We start from the raw sequence: 17125 nt of genomic DNA, 5'->3' as shown, positions 1-17125 counted from the left end.
TTCTGTCTATTCCATATTTTCAACTATGGTAATATTTATTACTTCTATAATCAGAAAAATTGGGGGGCACCTGGGTGGCTCAGTCAGTTAAGTGTCTGACTTTGGCTCAGGTCATGATCTCACGATTTGAGTTTGAGCCCTGCCTTGGGCTCTGCACTGACAGTGTGGAGCCTGCTTCGGATCCTCTCTCCCTCTCTCTCTGCTGCCAACATCGTCCCCCCCCTCAAAAATAAATAAACATTTAAAAGAAAAAAGAAAAATTTTAAGTAAAAATTGTGAAGACTACTTGGTAACATGGAGAAAAGACTTATTATATGTTAATCATATGTTAATATGTATCTTAATTTAAGATACAAAATTCAATGTAAAGTAGGATTACAATTATGTGAAAATATGCAGGAGATAAAAGGAAGTACACAAAAAGCTAATAATAATTGTTTTAGGGAGATGGGACTAAGAAGTAATTTTTACTTATCTTTTCCATATTACCATTAATGTAGTTATATTTTATTTTTAAAAAATTTTTAATGTTTATTTAATTTTGAGAGAGAGAGAGAGAGAGAGAGAGAGAGAGAAAGCACATGCGCACCCATGGGGGAGGGGGCAGAGAGAGAGGGAGACACAGGATCTGAAGCAGGCTCCAGGCTCTGAGCTGTCAGCACAGAGCCTGACACAGGGCTCAAACTCATGAACTGTGAGATCATGACCTGGGCCAAAGTCGCATACCTAACTGACTGAACCACCCAGCCGCCCCATAATGTAGTTATATTTTAAAATGGATAATAGTTTATAATTTAAAAAAGCAGTAACAACCATCTGTAATCTCACTACCCTAAGATAACACTGTGAACATTCAATAAATTTCTTTCTAGTCTTTTTCTAAGATCAACAGGATCACTTATATATACTAACTTGAAGGAACCAAAGAGAATTCTTACTCAACCTGCAGGTAATGCGAAGTTGGGACAGGACAGCTAAATGTTGGATTCAAAACATGATCTGGAGGAAGGAAAGGGCCTGGAATTAACACTATGGAGTCTCTCTGTTGGACACAACGAAAGAGTTGAACTTCTGGATTAAAGGCCTGGCTCTCCATGGACTGGACAGGACAACACTGGACAAGATGCTTGGCCTTACTAAACCCTTTTTAAGAAAATACCCATTCCCTATATACCTCCCCACAGCATTTCTTTGAAACTAAAATGAGAAAACACTATGTAAAAACACTTTGTAAACTTTAACTTCCTTTGCAAAGGTAAGAATAATTACTGTCCAAGTCAATAGTAAAAACAGTGGTATGCACCTCAACAATATTTTTCCAAACACAAAGCAAATAATATGACCAAAAAACAATTTCTGTGTGACCATGTCAATCGCTAACCTTGATTTACCTGCCTACGTTTACCTGCTTAATAAAACTGCTAGAAAGGACAGGAAACCATTAGGTATGACCTGCAGAGAAAAACTTGTTTTTGCCTTGAATAATGCCAGAAGGGTTCTCTACATACAGGCAGAGAATTAAGAGCCAGCCATCTGCATGTAAGGTGCAAACTTGATTTCTTACCTGTAGCTCTGCTTCCAGGCCCAGTCGTCTGATAAAGGGGTCAGTGACATGGTAGCGACGCTCAAAGCTCAGAGCACCCCGCTCCTGCGGGACAGAAACAAACTCAGTTTCATTGATTCAATTCAATATGATTTACTACGTGCCTATTATATATCCAGCACTGTCCTGGGCACTGCAGGAGCTACAAAAGGCAGTAAGAAATTGGGCTGCAGGAGCCTGCACTATACTTGGGCAGGGATTAGAGAATAATAAAAGAGTATAAAATTAAGCATAGGGTGCCTGGGTGGCTCAGACGGTTGAGTGTCTGACTCTTGATTTTGGGTCAGGTCATGATCTCACAGTCCATGAGATCGAGCCCTGCGTCAGGCTCTGCGCTGACAATGTGGAGCCTGCCTGGGATATTCTCTCTCTCTCTCTCTCTCTCTCTGCCCCTACTCCATGCATGCTTGCTCTCTCTCTCTCTCTCTCAAAATAAATAAATAAACATTGAAAACATAAGCATTAAATTGTGCTTGTTGGGTTACAAAAGGCAGAAAGAAAGAAAGAAAGAAAGAAAGAAAGAAAGAAAGAAAGAAAGAGGAAGGAAAGAATGAAAAAAAAATTGAAAACAACAAATAAAGGAGTTTCCATCTTTAGGTTAGAGAGAGAGGGTGGGCATCACCTTTAGGACACATAATGTGGGGGGTATTCAAAGGAAAAAAATAATTTGCATGGTCCCTCCAACTCTATGATTCTGTGCCTCTAGGAAATGGTCCTTGCCCTTGAGGGCCACCCAGTCTAAAAAAATTACAAACAAAACCTCCCACAAATGGACAAAGCCCCTAAAGGATTCAGGGATGAAGGGAAAAATATACAAAACACAGATTGATGTGCTCCGTGCACTAAGCACATAGCTCATGTATACACTCAATCCTTTTTGATGATCATAGCTTATGCTGCATGCCACTTAATTTTTTAAAGATTTTTAATTAAAAACATTTTTAGCACTTAACCTTTTCAAAGAACTTCCTGTGTTCTTTCAGATTTCATTCTCTATGATCAGCCTAAAGGCAGACACTATTATCATTTAACAACAGAAAACACAGGGAGGTAAAATGATTCAAGTCTTATAGGTAATTAGGGCAGTGGTAAGATTAAGCTCCTGACCCAGCTTGGGGTTCTTACTATAGGAGCACATCAAGTCCTGGTAGAATTTCTTCCATTAAATCTCTGTGTTCCTTTACTGCAGGTTCCCCTGACAAAGCCTGGGCTATCTTGCTAAATGAACTTGACAGCCCCATCATCCATTCATCTCACAGAATGTACAAACTGCACAGGACAGGTGCAGAAGACCCTTAAAGAAAAGAAAAAAGAGTCTAAGCTGAACCGGGACTAAGACTCTTCTAGGGTCTGTTATATGCACAGCTTAGCAGCTGGAGCAACATGAAGATGTCATATTTTCTTCTGCTACACCCACACCCCCCCCACACACACACCTACATATGTACACACAGTTGTGTACACACATGCACAACACACATGCACAGTACACTGATAGCTCCCCTCCCCACCGACCTCCATTAATTTCAGCAGCCCAAGTACAAAGCACTGGGCTAGAGGAGTCTCCATGAATTCCATATTCTTGGGCAAAGAAGATGGGAGTCAAGAGACCTTGATTTTAGTCCTAGGTCTGCCACTAATTAGCTATGTGACTTCAGGCAAGTCACCAACTCCAGACCTCAGTTTCTTCAGCTGTAAAATGAATCTGTTAGGAAGAAAGGACTTCATGCTCTGGTTCAAAGGGCTGAGCTGCTTACCTTGATCTGCCTACGGATGAGGTCTCTAGTTATGTTGACTTTTGCCATCTTCTCTTAATGAATTCAACAGCAGGAAGCTATAGAAGGATCTTCAGGACCCTTGAGCATTCCAGCCAAGCCCAGGTCCACAAGACACACATTTAATTACCTGGGGGGAAAAAAAAATCATCAAACCTTGGGGGATGGAATAAGGTGGCTTCAGAGTCCTGGTTCCACCCCTAAAACATCCCACCAGCCTACCCAGTGAACTGGCTATTGCCTGTGATTTATGACATGGTGGGCTGGCTCTGCTCCATAGTGTTGAAGAACTTTTGGAAGGTAAAGAGGGTGGGAGGGGGGAGACAATGACTCAGAGCTACAGGAAGTATTGGAACAAACATTGAAAGAGTCATGCATGCTTCACCAGAAAGTGGGGGGTTGGATAGGAGTATGAAGGAAGATCCTAAAAGTAAGAACAAGGCAAGCAAGAAAGATGTCAACTTCCACTTGCTCAATATGCAACGTGGCAACCAGTCTTTTAATTATATTTTGAATCCTTGCTGCTCAGCTTGGCTCTCTCCAAAACCAAATCAGTATCACAGACAGAGCACTCAACCCTTTAACAAATTGATAGAATCAAAGAGTGGACCGGGAATGTAAAGGTGATCATGTCCACAATCCAATCTAATAAAGATATTCCTCTTCAACATCCTGATAGGTAGGCTTTCAGTCTCATCTCCTGAAGCAACTTATTCCTTTGTTATAAACTCTGATGGTTAGAAAGACCTACTAATCTCATTTCTGATAACTTACATAAGAAATTACAAAATATAAGAAATACAAAAGTCTATACCCAAGCATATTCATCACAGATTTTGTAAAAACAAAAAAACTGAAAGTACCAAATTTTTCAATGATAGAGGAATGGCTAAACAATGTATAGCCATATGATATTAAGCAGCATTAGAAATGTTACTTATGAAGGAAAAATGCTTACATTATACCAAATGTTTCCAAGATAACATGATGCTTTTTCAATAAATACTATTATCAAAGCTGTGTTTAAAAAGGAATTACAAGGGGCACCTGAGTGGCTCAGTCCATTAAGTGTCTGCCTTTGGCTCAGGTCATGGTCTTGCGGCTCACAGGTTTGAGCCCCGCGTTGGGCTCCGTGCTGACAGCTCAGAGCTGGAGCCTGCTTCGGATTCTGTGTCTCCCTCTCTCTCTGCCCCTCCCCCGCTTGTGCTCTGTCTCTCAAAAATAAATACATGTTACAAATTTTTTTTTTAAAAAAGGAAACATAAAAAATAATAATAGCCATCTTTAAACAGTAGTGTGACTGATTTTTTACCTTCTGCTCTTTGAGGTTTTCAATTTTTTTTTCTACAAAAGCACATTAATATTGCAATCAGAAAAAAAAAATGCTTGAGAAAGAAAATAAATGCAGAAAAAAACTCCAAAGCTTTTAAAAGAAAGTTCTACCTCCTGTTATTTCCAACCTTTGGTCCTGGTTCCACCTCTGAAGGCATGCAGGAGGTCTAGTCTTTCTTCCCCATTTGGCCCTTTGTGCTGTGATGATGGCTCTCAGGGCCCACCAGACCTCCCTGCCACCTCTCCCAAGCCAGCAGGATTCCCAAGACCACTTCTGGATCTCCTGGCCCTGCTTTTCCATCATTTGCCCTCCTACAGACTCCTAGCACACCCTCCTGAAATCACACTCTCTCCACCTGTTCTGTGAGCAGACTCCTTCTTTTCCTTTGGCATTTAATCACAAAAAGAAACTCTCTATATAAACACTATGTTATCACAGATTTTTTTCTTTAGTGCTAGGCACAGAATAGGACAATAAAAATCTTGCTATCTAATTAGATGTTCTCATTCAGCCTGAGTACTTTGGGGCTTATGCCTCCATGATTGATTTGGGGATCATAAGCTCTTAAAAGGGCAAGAGCCTTCCCTCACAATGTGGAAACCATCCAGCATTGCATCTTTGTGAGCATTACCAGGGAGATACGGAAGCCACCGGCACTGTTTAGGATCACAAAACCTGTGAACATGAAGAACAGGTAGGGATGCCAACTGTAAACAACTATGGTTTCATGAGGACTTTTCCAGGGGCCTCTGGCCATCAAATTAAAAATGTGAATTTGGACAAACTGGCAAAAACTAAACACTGGCCTGCAATTATGTTTATGGCTCTGGTTTGTGATATACTGGTCAAGCCTCCCTGCCCCCCCCCAAAACAACAGTAATTTCCCCCACAATCACCAAGAATATAGAGTGAGACTTATCATAATGGAAAGAACACCAAAGTCATGGAGTATACCTGGTATTAAGTAGGACCAGCTATGTGGCCTTGGTAAACTCTCAATCTCCCCAAGTAGGTTCTCATTCCTGTGTCTCATAGGCACAGGAAGAAGTGGAATAAACACTGAAGGGGCCACAGATGCCTCACCAGAAAATGGCTCATTCTTCACCCCCAACAGCATTATTCTTGGAAGACTACTAGAAAGGTCAAATGAAATAATGTAGGTATAAAGTTTTTTCTTTAATTTTATTTTTAAAAGAATGTAAGTACTTTTATCTACTAAGAAATAGTAAATTGCCAAATATACACTTATTATGTACTAGGAATTGTGCTAAGAGCTTTATATAGTTATTCGTTCAACAAATGAGTGCAAGAAGGATCTCCTCTACGTCAGGTACTATTGCAGACCCAGGGGATACAGCAGTGAACAAAACAGGCAAGTTCCTTACTCTCACAGTACTAACATTCTAGCAGGAGGGAATAGATAATAAATGTCACACAGGTAATAAATGGAGGTGGAGCAGGGAGAGCTGTATGCACACTCTTAACCATTTTGTATGTATGAATAAATTACTATGGTACATAATTTCCCAGACTAATATCACTATGACCACCCATAAGGGTCAACTAATCTGTTACTACTCACTCTTTAATTTTCTTAAAACGTTAACTGGGTTTTTACCAAATACCAGGCACTGTGCTAGACGTGGAGGAATACTGACTAGGATGAAAGACATAGCACCTAAAAAGCAGAGAATCAAAGGCAAGGGACTTAAGCTAAGATTGGTGTGTGCTTGAAAAAACAAAAAGGAATAAAAGAGGGAAAAAGCAGAGAAAGCAGACAAAAAAACCCCATACTACAATTCAGGTAAATGGTAAAACAGAGAGTGGGATTCAAAACAGTATCAGACTAGGGGGCGCCTGGGTGGCTCAGTCAGTTGAGGGTCCGACTTTGGCTCGGGTCATGATCTCTTGGTCTGTGAGTTCGGGCCCTGCGTTGAGCTCTGTGCTGACAGCTCGGAGTCTGGAGCCTGCTTCTGATTCTCTGTCTCCCTCTTTCTCGGCCCCTCCCCCACTCATGCTCTGTCTCTCTCTCTCTATCAAAAATAAATATTTAAAAAAAAAAACAGTATCAGACTAATAGGTAGAGGTTAAAAAACCAAAATGTCAAATTTAATATAACTGCTGCTCAGTTAGCATTGTGGTAAACATTTCTGTTCCCATCCTGAGAAGAAATGACAGCACACTGGCCGATAGCTCATTCTGGAGCACAGCCCACCTTCACCACCCCCTCCCAGGAAACAGGGATTCAGCATCTTCCACAAACTTTTTAAGGCAGGCATGTGTAACTGAAAAAACATTTCTAAGTAGAGATTATTCTAAAGGTTCACATCAGGAGGGAAATACCCCTAAATCTGCAAGAAGTATAATTAGTTTCAGACTTCAAAAATTTCTCAAATATAAATAATTAGATCAATAAATGAATAGTTATTTGAATATGAGGAGATTTAATTATGGTCAAATTTTAAAAGCATTATTTTAAGGAGTATCCTGGAATAGTCAATTCTATGGAGCAAAAAGAACTCACGGATATAGAATGACATGATGGAGACATTTGGAATTGAAGAAAGGAAGTTATATATTTATGATTAAACACCAGAAAAGACTACATCAAGGGGATTTCTCTCTGGTGCAGTATGCAAATTGTATGTTCAGTTCTGCCGAGATGCAAAAAGACTGAAATAAGTGACTTCAAGAATCCATAAGGTAAAATTTTCAATGCCTAGTATGCTAGGCACTGCACTAGACTTTGAAAATCCAGCAAAGAACAAGCCAAACACAGACCCTTCTCTTCAAGAGCACACAATATAGTTGTCATGAATTGAATACCAATGGTACCAAGACTATTGTAACTAGGGCTCCTCAGAGGGACTGAAAAAGGCTAATTTAACTGAATGACCAAAATGAACAGCCAAGACAGTAAATTCAGAAGGAGCAACAAGGAATAATAAATTAAATCTTATTTATACTCATTTATTCACACACCTTAGAAGAAAGAACAAAATGACAGTGGTGGGAAACAAACTAAACATAGGGCAGTAGAGTAAGAAAGGTGACTTGGAAATCGCTAACAAAAAACTAGAACTGTAACAGACCCAAGCAACTTTAAATGTGCATTCTTCATTCTAAAGGTAGCACAGTGAACTGAGTATACCCTTATGTTTGCACTTAAAGCTCTAGTAATATTGAGGGCTAATTTTGCAGAACATGAAAGTTCAATAAAAAATCTCTCTAGCTAAAGTACAAAGGGTTGAACGTGGCATCTTCTGTCATTACAGGCCAGCTCTAGTTGATACTCGATGATAAGGAGGAAGAAGGAAGCCAGTTTCTGGGAGTTGGGAATGTGAAAAATATAAAATGCCTATGACACCGAGGAAAATATATGACATAATGTTATAAAGAAAACATGAACTGCCATGTATATCGATACACTGCCCAAAAGGTATTCCATTCCTAGAGCCTAGAATGTCTAGCATGTCGCCACTTAACCCTATCCCTTCCACAGACCTTTAACTCGGGCTACTGGGAAACTTTTTTCCACGGGCATCTCTGCTATTACAAAGGAAGCTAATAAGAAAATTCAATTAACAGCTCAATTCGGAGGAATTAATCTACTCCATAATGCAAAGGGTACCAGTAATATAATAGCCTGAGGTTAACAGGCCTTAGAACAAAGTACGCCTGGCAAATGTTACTCATCTGGAACCAAAGATTGAACAGTAACATCCAAATAAACATGAGGAAACACCCATTTCAGGTGTGCCACAGTCCTTGTTTGAGTTAATGTAGCAGAAAGGGAAGTGGACTTAAAATACTTAGGCACTTGGGCCTGCAGTCCAGCCCCCTCACTGTACCCATTAGTACCTACTTAGGCAGTTATTCAACCTTTCTGAGTTTCAATTTCCTCATTTGTAAAACGGGGATACTCATTTACTTCAATTAGTTGTTGTGAGGAATAAATGATGAAATATATATGAAGGTACAAAATAGGACCTGGATTACAGCAGGTGCTCAACAGATGTTATTAGCCAAATCTGAATTCTAGTAAGACTTGATAGCTCCTGATCTATGCTCAGTGGCATGGTTACAACATTTCTCTCTTACTTCCTTCCCTACCAGAGAGACAAAGCTGACATTGGGGATTCCATTGTAGGATGGTGGGGCACAGAGAATGGGATCTTTCTCACCTCTGCTAGCTTTGAATTGCAAGATCAGGAGGCAAATGGTGACTTTGCTAAAAACAAAGAAACTCCATTCAACAGTCTGTACAAGAATGGTTAGGGCAGGATTATTCATAACAGCTAAAAGGTAGAAACCCAAATGCCCATCAACTGATGAATGGACAAACAAAATGTGGTGTTTATTGTGTCTATACAATGCAATGTTATTTGGCCATAAGAAGCAATGAAGTGCTGATTCGTGTTACAACATGGATGAACCCTGAAGACATTATGCTAAGTGAAAGAAAGCCACATGTCGTATATAGGTTTCTCCTGCTATCCAAAAGCAAAGTGTTCCTACGAAACCTATCCTAAGCTGCAAGGGCATAAAGCGAAGAAGCAATTACCATCAGTTTATTAAATGGAAAAAATTTTTTGGCATTTCCAGACCCCAAAAATAACTTCTCTTAGGCTTTTCCGCTACCATCTTGTTAAAGGATGAGCAAAATAAATAAATAAAGCACACTTTATTTTATAAAGCACAGATGCTCACAGACACAGTTCAAAGCTGTGGTGGTTGGATGCTGAGTGTAGTTCCCAGGGTGGAAGCTGGGAGGAGCCACTCTCGCCACTCTCGCCAGGGTGCGCACTGCCACTATAATAGGCTCACCGCAAAACAAATGCTGAGCACTATATTTGATTTTCACCCTTTTCATAAAAGCAAAAATCCCCTTTGGATTCTCTTCGGTTGGTGTAAGAGGTACTGATGTAGATCTTTCGTAAAAGTGAAGTGGCATAACACGAACTTTCAAGAATCGAGGGATATCTATAATTCCATTTATATGCAAAGGCCAGAATAGGCCAATCTATAGAAATAGAAAGTAGATTTATGGTTTCCTGGGGCTAGAGAGGACTTTAAAGTGTATAATCCAGTGGTATTTAGTACACTCACCATGTTATACAACCATCACCTCTAGGTAGTTCCAAAACCCTTCCATCACACCGAAAGAAAATCCCATACCTATTAAGTAGTCAGTCCCTCTTCCTTCCTCCCTCTGGTATCTGGCAACCACCAATTTACTTTCTGCACCTGTCAATTTACCTATTCTAGATTTTTCATATAAATGAAATCCTACAATATGTGACCTTTGCGACTGGCCTCTTTCACTTAGCACACTATTTTGAGGTCTATCCATGTTGTAGCATGCATCGGTACTTCATTCCTTTTTATGGCTGAATACTATTCCATTGCACTGCTATATCACATCGTGTTTATCCATTCATTCATCTATCTGTTGGTTGTTACGAATAGTGCTGCTACGAATGTCCACGTACAAGCATCTGTTTGACTACCTGTTTTCAATTCTTTTGCGTATATACCTTGGCGTGGAATTGCTGAGTCATATGGTAATTCTATATTTAACTTTTTGAGGAATTGCCAAACTGTTCTCCATAGCAGCTGCACCATTTTACAATTTCACCAGCAATGTAAAAGGTTCCAATTTCTCCACATCCTTACCAATACTTGCTTTTTAAAAAAATGTATTTATAGCCATCCTCACGGGTATGAAGCAGTACTTCATTGTGGTTTGATGTTTCTTTTTGAGGTGATGAATATGTTCTAAATTTGACTGGTGATTGTTGCACATATCTGTGAGAATACTAAAAACCACTGAATTATACACTTTAAATGAGTGAATTGTATGGTATGTGAATTATATCCCAATGAAGTTATTATATTTTTAAAAAGGAACTATTGATACCAGCACCAATATGGATAAATCTCACAGATTCTGAGCAAAAGAAGCCAGACTTAAGAAAGTACATACTGGGGGGCCTGGGTAGCTCAGTCGGTTAAACGTTTGACTTTGGCTCAGGTCATGATCTCGCGGTTCCTGGATTTGAGCCCCATGTTGGGCTCTGTGCTGATGGCTCAGAGCCTGGAGCGTGCTTCAGATTCTATGTCTTCCTCTCTCTCTGTCCCTCAGTACCGCCTCCCTTTCAAAAATAAGTAAACATTTAAAAAAAAAAGTATATACTGTATGATTCCATTTACAGTTGACTCTTGAACAACACAAGTTTGAACCGTGTGGGTTCATTTATATGTGGATTCTTTTCGATAAATACAGTATAGTACTGTAAATATATTTTCTTATGATTTTCTTAATAAAACTATTTTCTCTAGCTTACTTTAAGAATACAGATATAATACATATAACATACAAAATATGGGTTAATTATTTGTTATCAGTAAGGCTTCTGATCAACAGTAGGCTATTAGTAGTTAAGTTTTTCAGGAGTCAAAAGTTATATGCCAATTTTTGACTGCCTGGAGGGGGTTGGGCAGAGTGGGTGCCCCTAACCCCCACACTGTTCAAGAGTCAACTATATATGAAGTTCTAGAATAGGCAAAAATACAGTTAAAAAAAAAAAAAGTGTTGCCTGAGTGCATACAGATTAATGAGAAAAGGAGCCCTGAGAACTTTCTAAGTGACAGAAAAGTTCTATATATGAGGGGAATATGGCTATATAGGTACTGGGGGTATGGGTGACATGAGTATATCCATTTGTCAAAACTGTACAATCAAGATTAGTGAATTTTAATGTTGGTAAATTTTACTTAAAAAATAGAATGGAGGAGGGGCGCCTGGGTGGCTCAGTCGGTTAAGTGTCCCACTTTGGCTCAGATCATGATCTCAGGGTTTGTGAGTTCTAGCCCCGCATGGGGCTCTCTGCTGTCAGCACAAAGACCACTTTGGATCTTCTGTCCCCACCCTCTCTCTGCCCCTTCCCCGTTCATTCCCTCTCTCTCTCTGTCAATAATAAACACTTAAAAAAATAGAATGGAAGTGGAAAGCAAAGGAGGTATAGATAAAATAAGAATGGCAGAATGTTGACAGTTATTGAAATAGGATGACAGATAAATGGGGGTTCATTATTCTGTTCTATTCTGTTTACTTCATATATATTTGGAATCCTCTCTTATCAAGTCCTTTTAAAAATCTTTCTTTCCTATTAAGAGTCATTCAAAACATGGAAGACTGATTAATGAAACAGAAAACTGTTAATCATATATAGTTAAAAAATCACGTTCAAGACATATATGTGACCATCTTAGCCTTGAAGGGAAAAAAAAGACAAACCAGAAGTGTACATATCTACAATGCTATAACAAGAAGGATATGTGTTTGGGGTGCCTGGGTGGCTCAGTCAGTTGTGCATCCAACTTCGGCTCAGGTCATGATCTCATGGTTCACAAGTTCGAGCCCCACATCGGGCTCTGTACTGACAGCTCAAAGCCTGGAACCTGCTTTGGATTCTGTGTCTCCCTCTCTCTCTGCCCTTCCCCTGCTCATGCTCTGTCTGTCTCAAAAATAAATAAAAACATTTTTAAAAATTAAAAAAAAAAAAAAGAAGGCCAGGCATTAAAAATATGCCAGTGGTCTTCTCCCTGGTAAGACAACAGGTAATACACACACACACACACGTGTGTGTGTGTGTGTGTGTGTGTGTGTGTGTGTGTGTGTTACATGCATTTTTTTCCTGCCTCAAAATCAGAACTTATGAAAAAAAAATATATATTTTTTCTTTCTGTTTCTCTGTATTTTCCAAGTATTCTATTGTGAACATTTATTGTTCTTATAGTTAATATAGAAACAGCCATTAGGAACCAGCTTTGGACTGAAAGAAACCTGAGTCTAAATCTGGCTCTACTATATACTAGGTTGTGTGATCTTGGGTAAAATTATTTACCTTTAAGCTCCCGGGTTTTGTTGGTCTGTTTGTTTGTTTTTTACCTGCCATGTAGGTATATGAAGTAATATCTACATCATAGGGTCACTGGGAACATTAATAAGACAATGCATTGCAAAACACTTAGCACAATACCTGGCATATGGTAAGTGCTCAAGAAACACTGGCTACTTTTCATTTGTTACACAAAGATAATAATAGCACCTACCTCAGGGTTGTTGTGAGGATTATATGTGATAACTGGCACACTGGAAATACTTATTAACCGTGAGTGACAGTATTATTTGCAATAAGAAAAATTGTTTAAGAAAAGTCTCCTCTCGGGGCGCCTGGGTGGCTCGGTCGGTTGAGCGTCCGACTTCAGCTCAGGTCATGATCTCACAGACCGTGAGTTCGAGCCCTGCGTCAGGCTCTGGGCTGATGGCTCAGAGCCTGGAGCCTGCTTCCGATTCTGTGTCTCCCTCTCTGTCTGCCCCTCCCCCGTTCATGCTCTGTCTCTCTCTGTCTCAAAAATAAAAAATGTAAAAAAAAAAAAGAAAAGTCTCCTCTCAAAAAATTAAACATAGAGTTACCATATGACCTAGAAATTCCACTCCTAGGTATAACCCAAGAGAAATAAAAACAAATGTCTACACAAAAACTTGTACATGAATGTTCTCAGCCCCAAGGTAGAAACAACTCAAATGTCTATCAATGGATAAATGTCCATAAATGGACAAAATGTGATATATCCATATAATGGAGTATCAATCAGCCATAAAAAGGAATGAACCACTGATTCATGTGACAACATGGATGAAACTTGAAAACATAATGTTACTTGAAAGAAGTCAGTCACAAAAGGCCACATATTGTATGAATCCATTTACATGAAACATCAAGAACAGCAAAATCTACAGAGAAAGAAAGATTAGTGGTTTCTTGGAACTGAGGAAGATGGGAGTGACTGGGGTGGTGGTGACAGCTAAAGGGTATGGGTTTCTTTGGGGCATGATGAAAATGTTCTGGAGTTAGATAGTGGTGATGGGTGCACAACTTTGTGGATATATTAAAAAGTGCAGAATTAAAAGGGTAGACTTTATGATACAAGAATTATATCTCAACTATAAGAAGAAAAGTCCTCAAACCCTTTTCTTCTTTTCTCTGCCTCAAAATCAGAACTTACAAAAATTTAGCTCTCACCGTTTCCTTCGTCTGTCTCCTGCCTTGAACTATAATTATTTTGTGGCTTCTCTTCTTTAAAAGACTAAAAGCATCCTGAAGGCCAGCTCTTCATCTGATTCATCTACTGAACCTCCTAGGTCTCCAAGGAGTGATGTGGGCTTAGCAGGTGCCAATGAGTTTTGCTGAATGAATGACAGCGTGGACTGTCTTGCATATGTACAGCACTTTGTAACTATCAGAGTACTTTTGCTCATGCTTTTAACTTGAACTTCGTAACAATCCAGTGAGGAAGCTAGAAAGCTATTTTCACCCCCGTTTAACAAGGGAGAACTGAAGCACAATGCTACTGAGGAAGAAACACTGGACCGGAATCTAGGGTCTCGTGCTCCAGGCCAGGCTCTGCCTCTAAGTGTCTTAAACACCCTGAGTGAGGCGCTTCACTCTCTCAGCCTATTTCCCCATCTGCAAAGTGAGAGGCAGACTCTAAGATGAGCTACAAAATCCCTTCCACTATCCTGTGATCCTAAGGACACACTGCCAGGTAGCAGTAGAGTGGAGATGGAACCCAAGTCATCTGTATTCTTTTTCGTCTGGACAGTGCCTCCCACTGTAGAGAGATGTCCCCAGCTAGAGAGACCACTGGCCCCCGCCCCCTTCCAACATTATGAATTATGCAAAGGATGTATGCAAGTTTCCTTTCACTCTATTTGCAGTGGTTTACCTACTGGAGCAATCCTACAGAAGAGAAAAACATGCACTTTCAAAGCAAAAAGGTCACTGGAGGTGGCATAATGAAGTAAAGAGTTGGGTACTGGAGTCTGGCAGACCTAAAGTTCAAATCCCAGTTCTGCCAACTATCTTCTGTGTGACAACATTTCTAAATCTCAGCTTTCTAATCTGCAAAACAGGATGATAATGCCTATCTTCACAGAGTGAAGAGCCACACACATAAAATGCCTGATATCAAGCCTGGTAAAAATTAAAAAAAAAATTTTTTTTAATGTTTATTCATTTTTGAGAGAGAGAGAGACAGACAAACAGAGCATGAGCAGGGGAGGGGCAGAGAGAGAGGGAGACACTGAATATGAAGCAGGCTTCAGGCTCTGAGCAGTCAGCACAGAGACTGACATGGGGCTTGAACCCATGAATCACAAGATCATGACCCGAGCTGAAGCTGGATACCCAACCGACTGAGTCACCCAGGTGCCCCACCTGGTAAAAAATATTTAGTGAACATTCAAATCATTTCATAAGTGTTATCCAACAGATTCCTCATAAACCTATGAAGGTAGGTACTATTATTATCCTCACTTTACAGATGAAGGATCTAAGGCACAGAGAAGTTAATTTCCCTAAAGTTAGTTATTAAATGGAGAGTCAAACTAAATAGTTCGACCCTAAGACCAGGTCACTGGCCACTGAAAAATAGTTATTGTCTTTAATTAGATCATGTGTAAGCAGTCTTACCATCTCTTAGCATTTAGGTTTTAACTAAGCATTTAACTTAGCATTTAGGGTTTAACTAAGGAAGCAAAATCACCTAGACTCTGACGGTCTCAGACACAAATTTCAAAAGTATATTTCAAGGTCATGGACTAAGTTGGTGCAAGGACAGCATCTGGGAAAGGTTTGGTTGGTGGAACAGGCCCATCAGCAAAATGTCTTTGGAAAAGTTCTTTGCCATCTTCGAGGATCCTGTTTCACTTTGGGTGCCTAGGTGACTCAGTCGGTTAAGCGTCCGACTCTTGGTTTTGGTTCAGGTCATGATTTCATGGTTTGTGCGTTTGAGCCCCACATTGGGTTCTATGCGGACAGTACAGAGTCTGCTTGGGATTCTCTCTCTCTCCCTTTCTCTCTGCCCTTTCCCTGCTCTCCCTCTCTCTCTCTCAAAATAAATAAACTTAAAAAAAAATAAATGCTTCACTTTGTAGGAAACTCTGGATGAAAACTCACCTCAATGGCTTCTCTGCATGAATGGGCTCTGTACTGCCATTCAAGCTTTGTGAAAAATCTTTCTTGATGTTTTCAGAACTTTGCTTTGCAGTGATTATAGCTAATTTATCTGCCTTCTCCTAGGGCCACCATTACCTTAAGATAGTGGAGGGGAACAGAAAGAGAAAAGACAGCATATTTGGATAATGCTGTCTTCTCTCACTGTATTTATGAGCATCTGCAGTCTTGGATTTTGCCCTTAACTTGCATCTTTCCAAACTCTGCCTGATTCAAAGTATGCCTCATAGGGAAGCCTTTGAAGTTTTACCCTCTAACTTTCCTCCTAGCAGAAAGGTTAAGGAAAAGTAAGCCAATCAATGTGGAAATGCTTCCTTTCCAATTCAATTGCAGCTGTGTTACATCCAGATGTCTGACTCAAGAAGGAACCAGGTAAGCCACTGGCACCCAAACACTCAGGTCTCAACTGGTGAAGTTCCAAGACCAGAAATGCCTGATTCCCATTCTGAGAAAGGCTCCCTAAAGGTTCATGGATAAGCACAGTTTAGAGCTTTCTGAAAATAGAATCTTGGGGTTACGAACAAGGATAAAATTTTGCCACCATCCTGATCCTAACACTGCCTCCGGAGAGCCCCTAGACAGCTACCTGGGTAAGGTCGGATCCTGCTCTGCCCCACTCCCCAAGGAAATGGGGTTAATACCTCCCCAGATGGCTACAGGGAGGATTAAGGGTTATTATTCTTGGCATCCAGCTCTATCACAGCTCTAGCAATTGTGACCTTGTCCATTCTAAAATAAGACATTAAATGTAAAAATGCAAACAGTGATCTCTGAATCTGACCGTATAGTGGGGTAAGGACTTTTTTTCCCTACAAGGCCTTTGACACTTCCTCCTATACTCCAATGTGTTGGCTGAATCCTCCTCTCATTCAGGCCTCAAGTTTTTAAGGTATTAGTCACTAATGCCACAAAGCCCTTGAAGGGGTTAGCAGCTATTACAAATAGCACAAAGAATGAACCCCAAAATTCTCAGCCCTGAATTCACCCTAAAGAAATAAAGTGGTACCTTTTTATCCCAAACCCAAGCTCTCAAGGGCAGTCAGTGACATTTAGTGAAAAGTGTATGTTATATCATTTAGTACTCATAAACCCATCGTAAGGAAGGTACTGTCATCTCGTTTCACAGATGAGGAAACTATAGCTCAGAGAAGACACACAACTTACCCTATGTTACACAGCGAAGATGGTACAAAGGTTCAAATATCAGCCCTACTACTACTAACTGCGTAACCTCTAGCATGTTTTTTTTAACTTTCTGGAGCCTCCACTGCCTCATTTGTAAAGTGGGAATAATAATAATTCCCACTTCATAGGGGATTTGAGGATTAAA

At 40.0% G+C, this 17125-nt stretch overlaps 1 protein-coding gene across 3 annotated transcripts in view; it reads right to left on the bottom strand.

Moving 5' to 3' along the window:
• WDTC1 (WD and tetratricopeptide repeats 1) overlaps positions 1 to 17125 on the bottom strand; it is a 64088-nt gene that overhangs the window by 43869 nt on the left and 3094 nt on the right. For all 3 annotated transcript variants that reach the window (XM_042995742.1, XM_042995741.1, XM_042995743.1), the window contains exons 2-3: positions 3361 to 3508; positions 1565 to 1648 (exon numbers count right to left, since the gene is read on the bottom strand). In XM_042995742.1, coding sequence (XP_042851676.1) covers positions 1565 to 1648; positions 3361 to 3408 — 132 coding nt within the window. In that variant the 5' untranslated portion in view covers positions 3409 to 3508. The remainder of the gene's footprint in view (positions 1 to 1564; positions 1649 to 3360; positions 3509 to 17125) is intronic.

Source organism: Panthera tigris, chromosome C1 (assembly GCF_018350195.1).
Source record: "Panthera tigris isolate Pti1 chromosome C1, P.tigris_Pti1_mat1.1, whole genome shotgun sequence".
Classification (NCBI taxonomy): Eukaryota; Metazoa; Chordata; class Mammalia; order Carnivora; family Felidae; genus Panthera; species Panthera tigris.
Note: the sequence above shows the minus strand (reverse complement) of the source record. Positions and strands in the feature narration are given on the sequence as shown.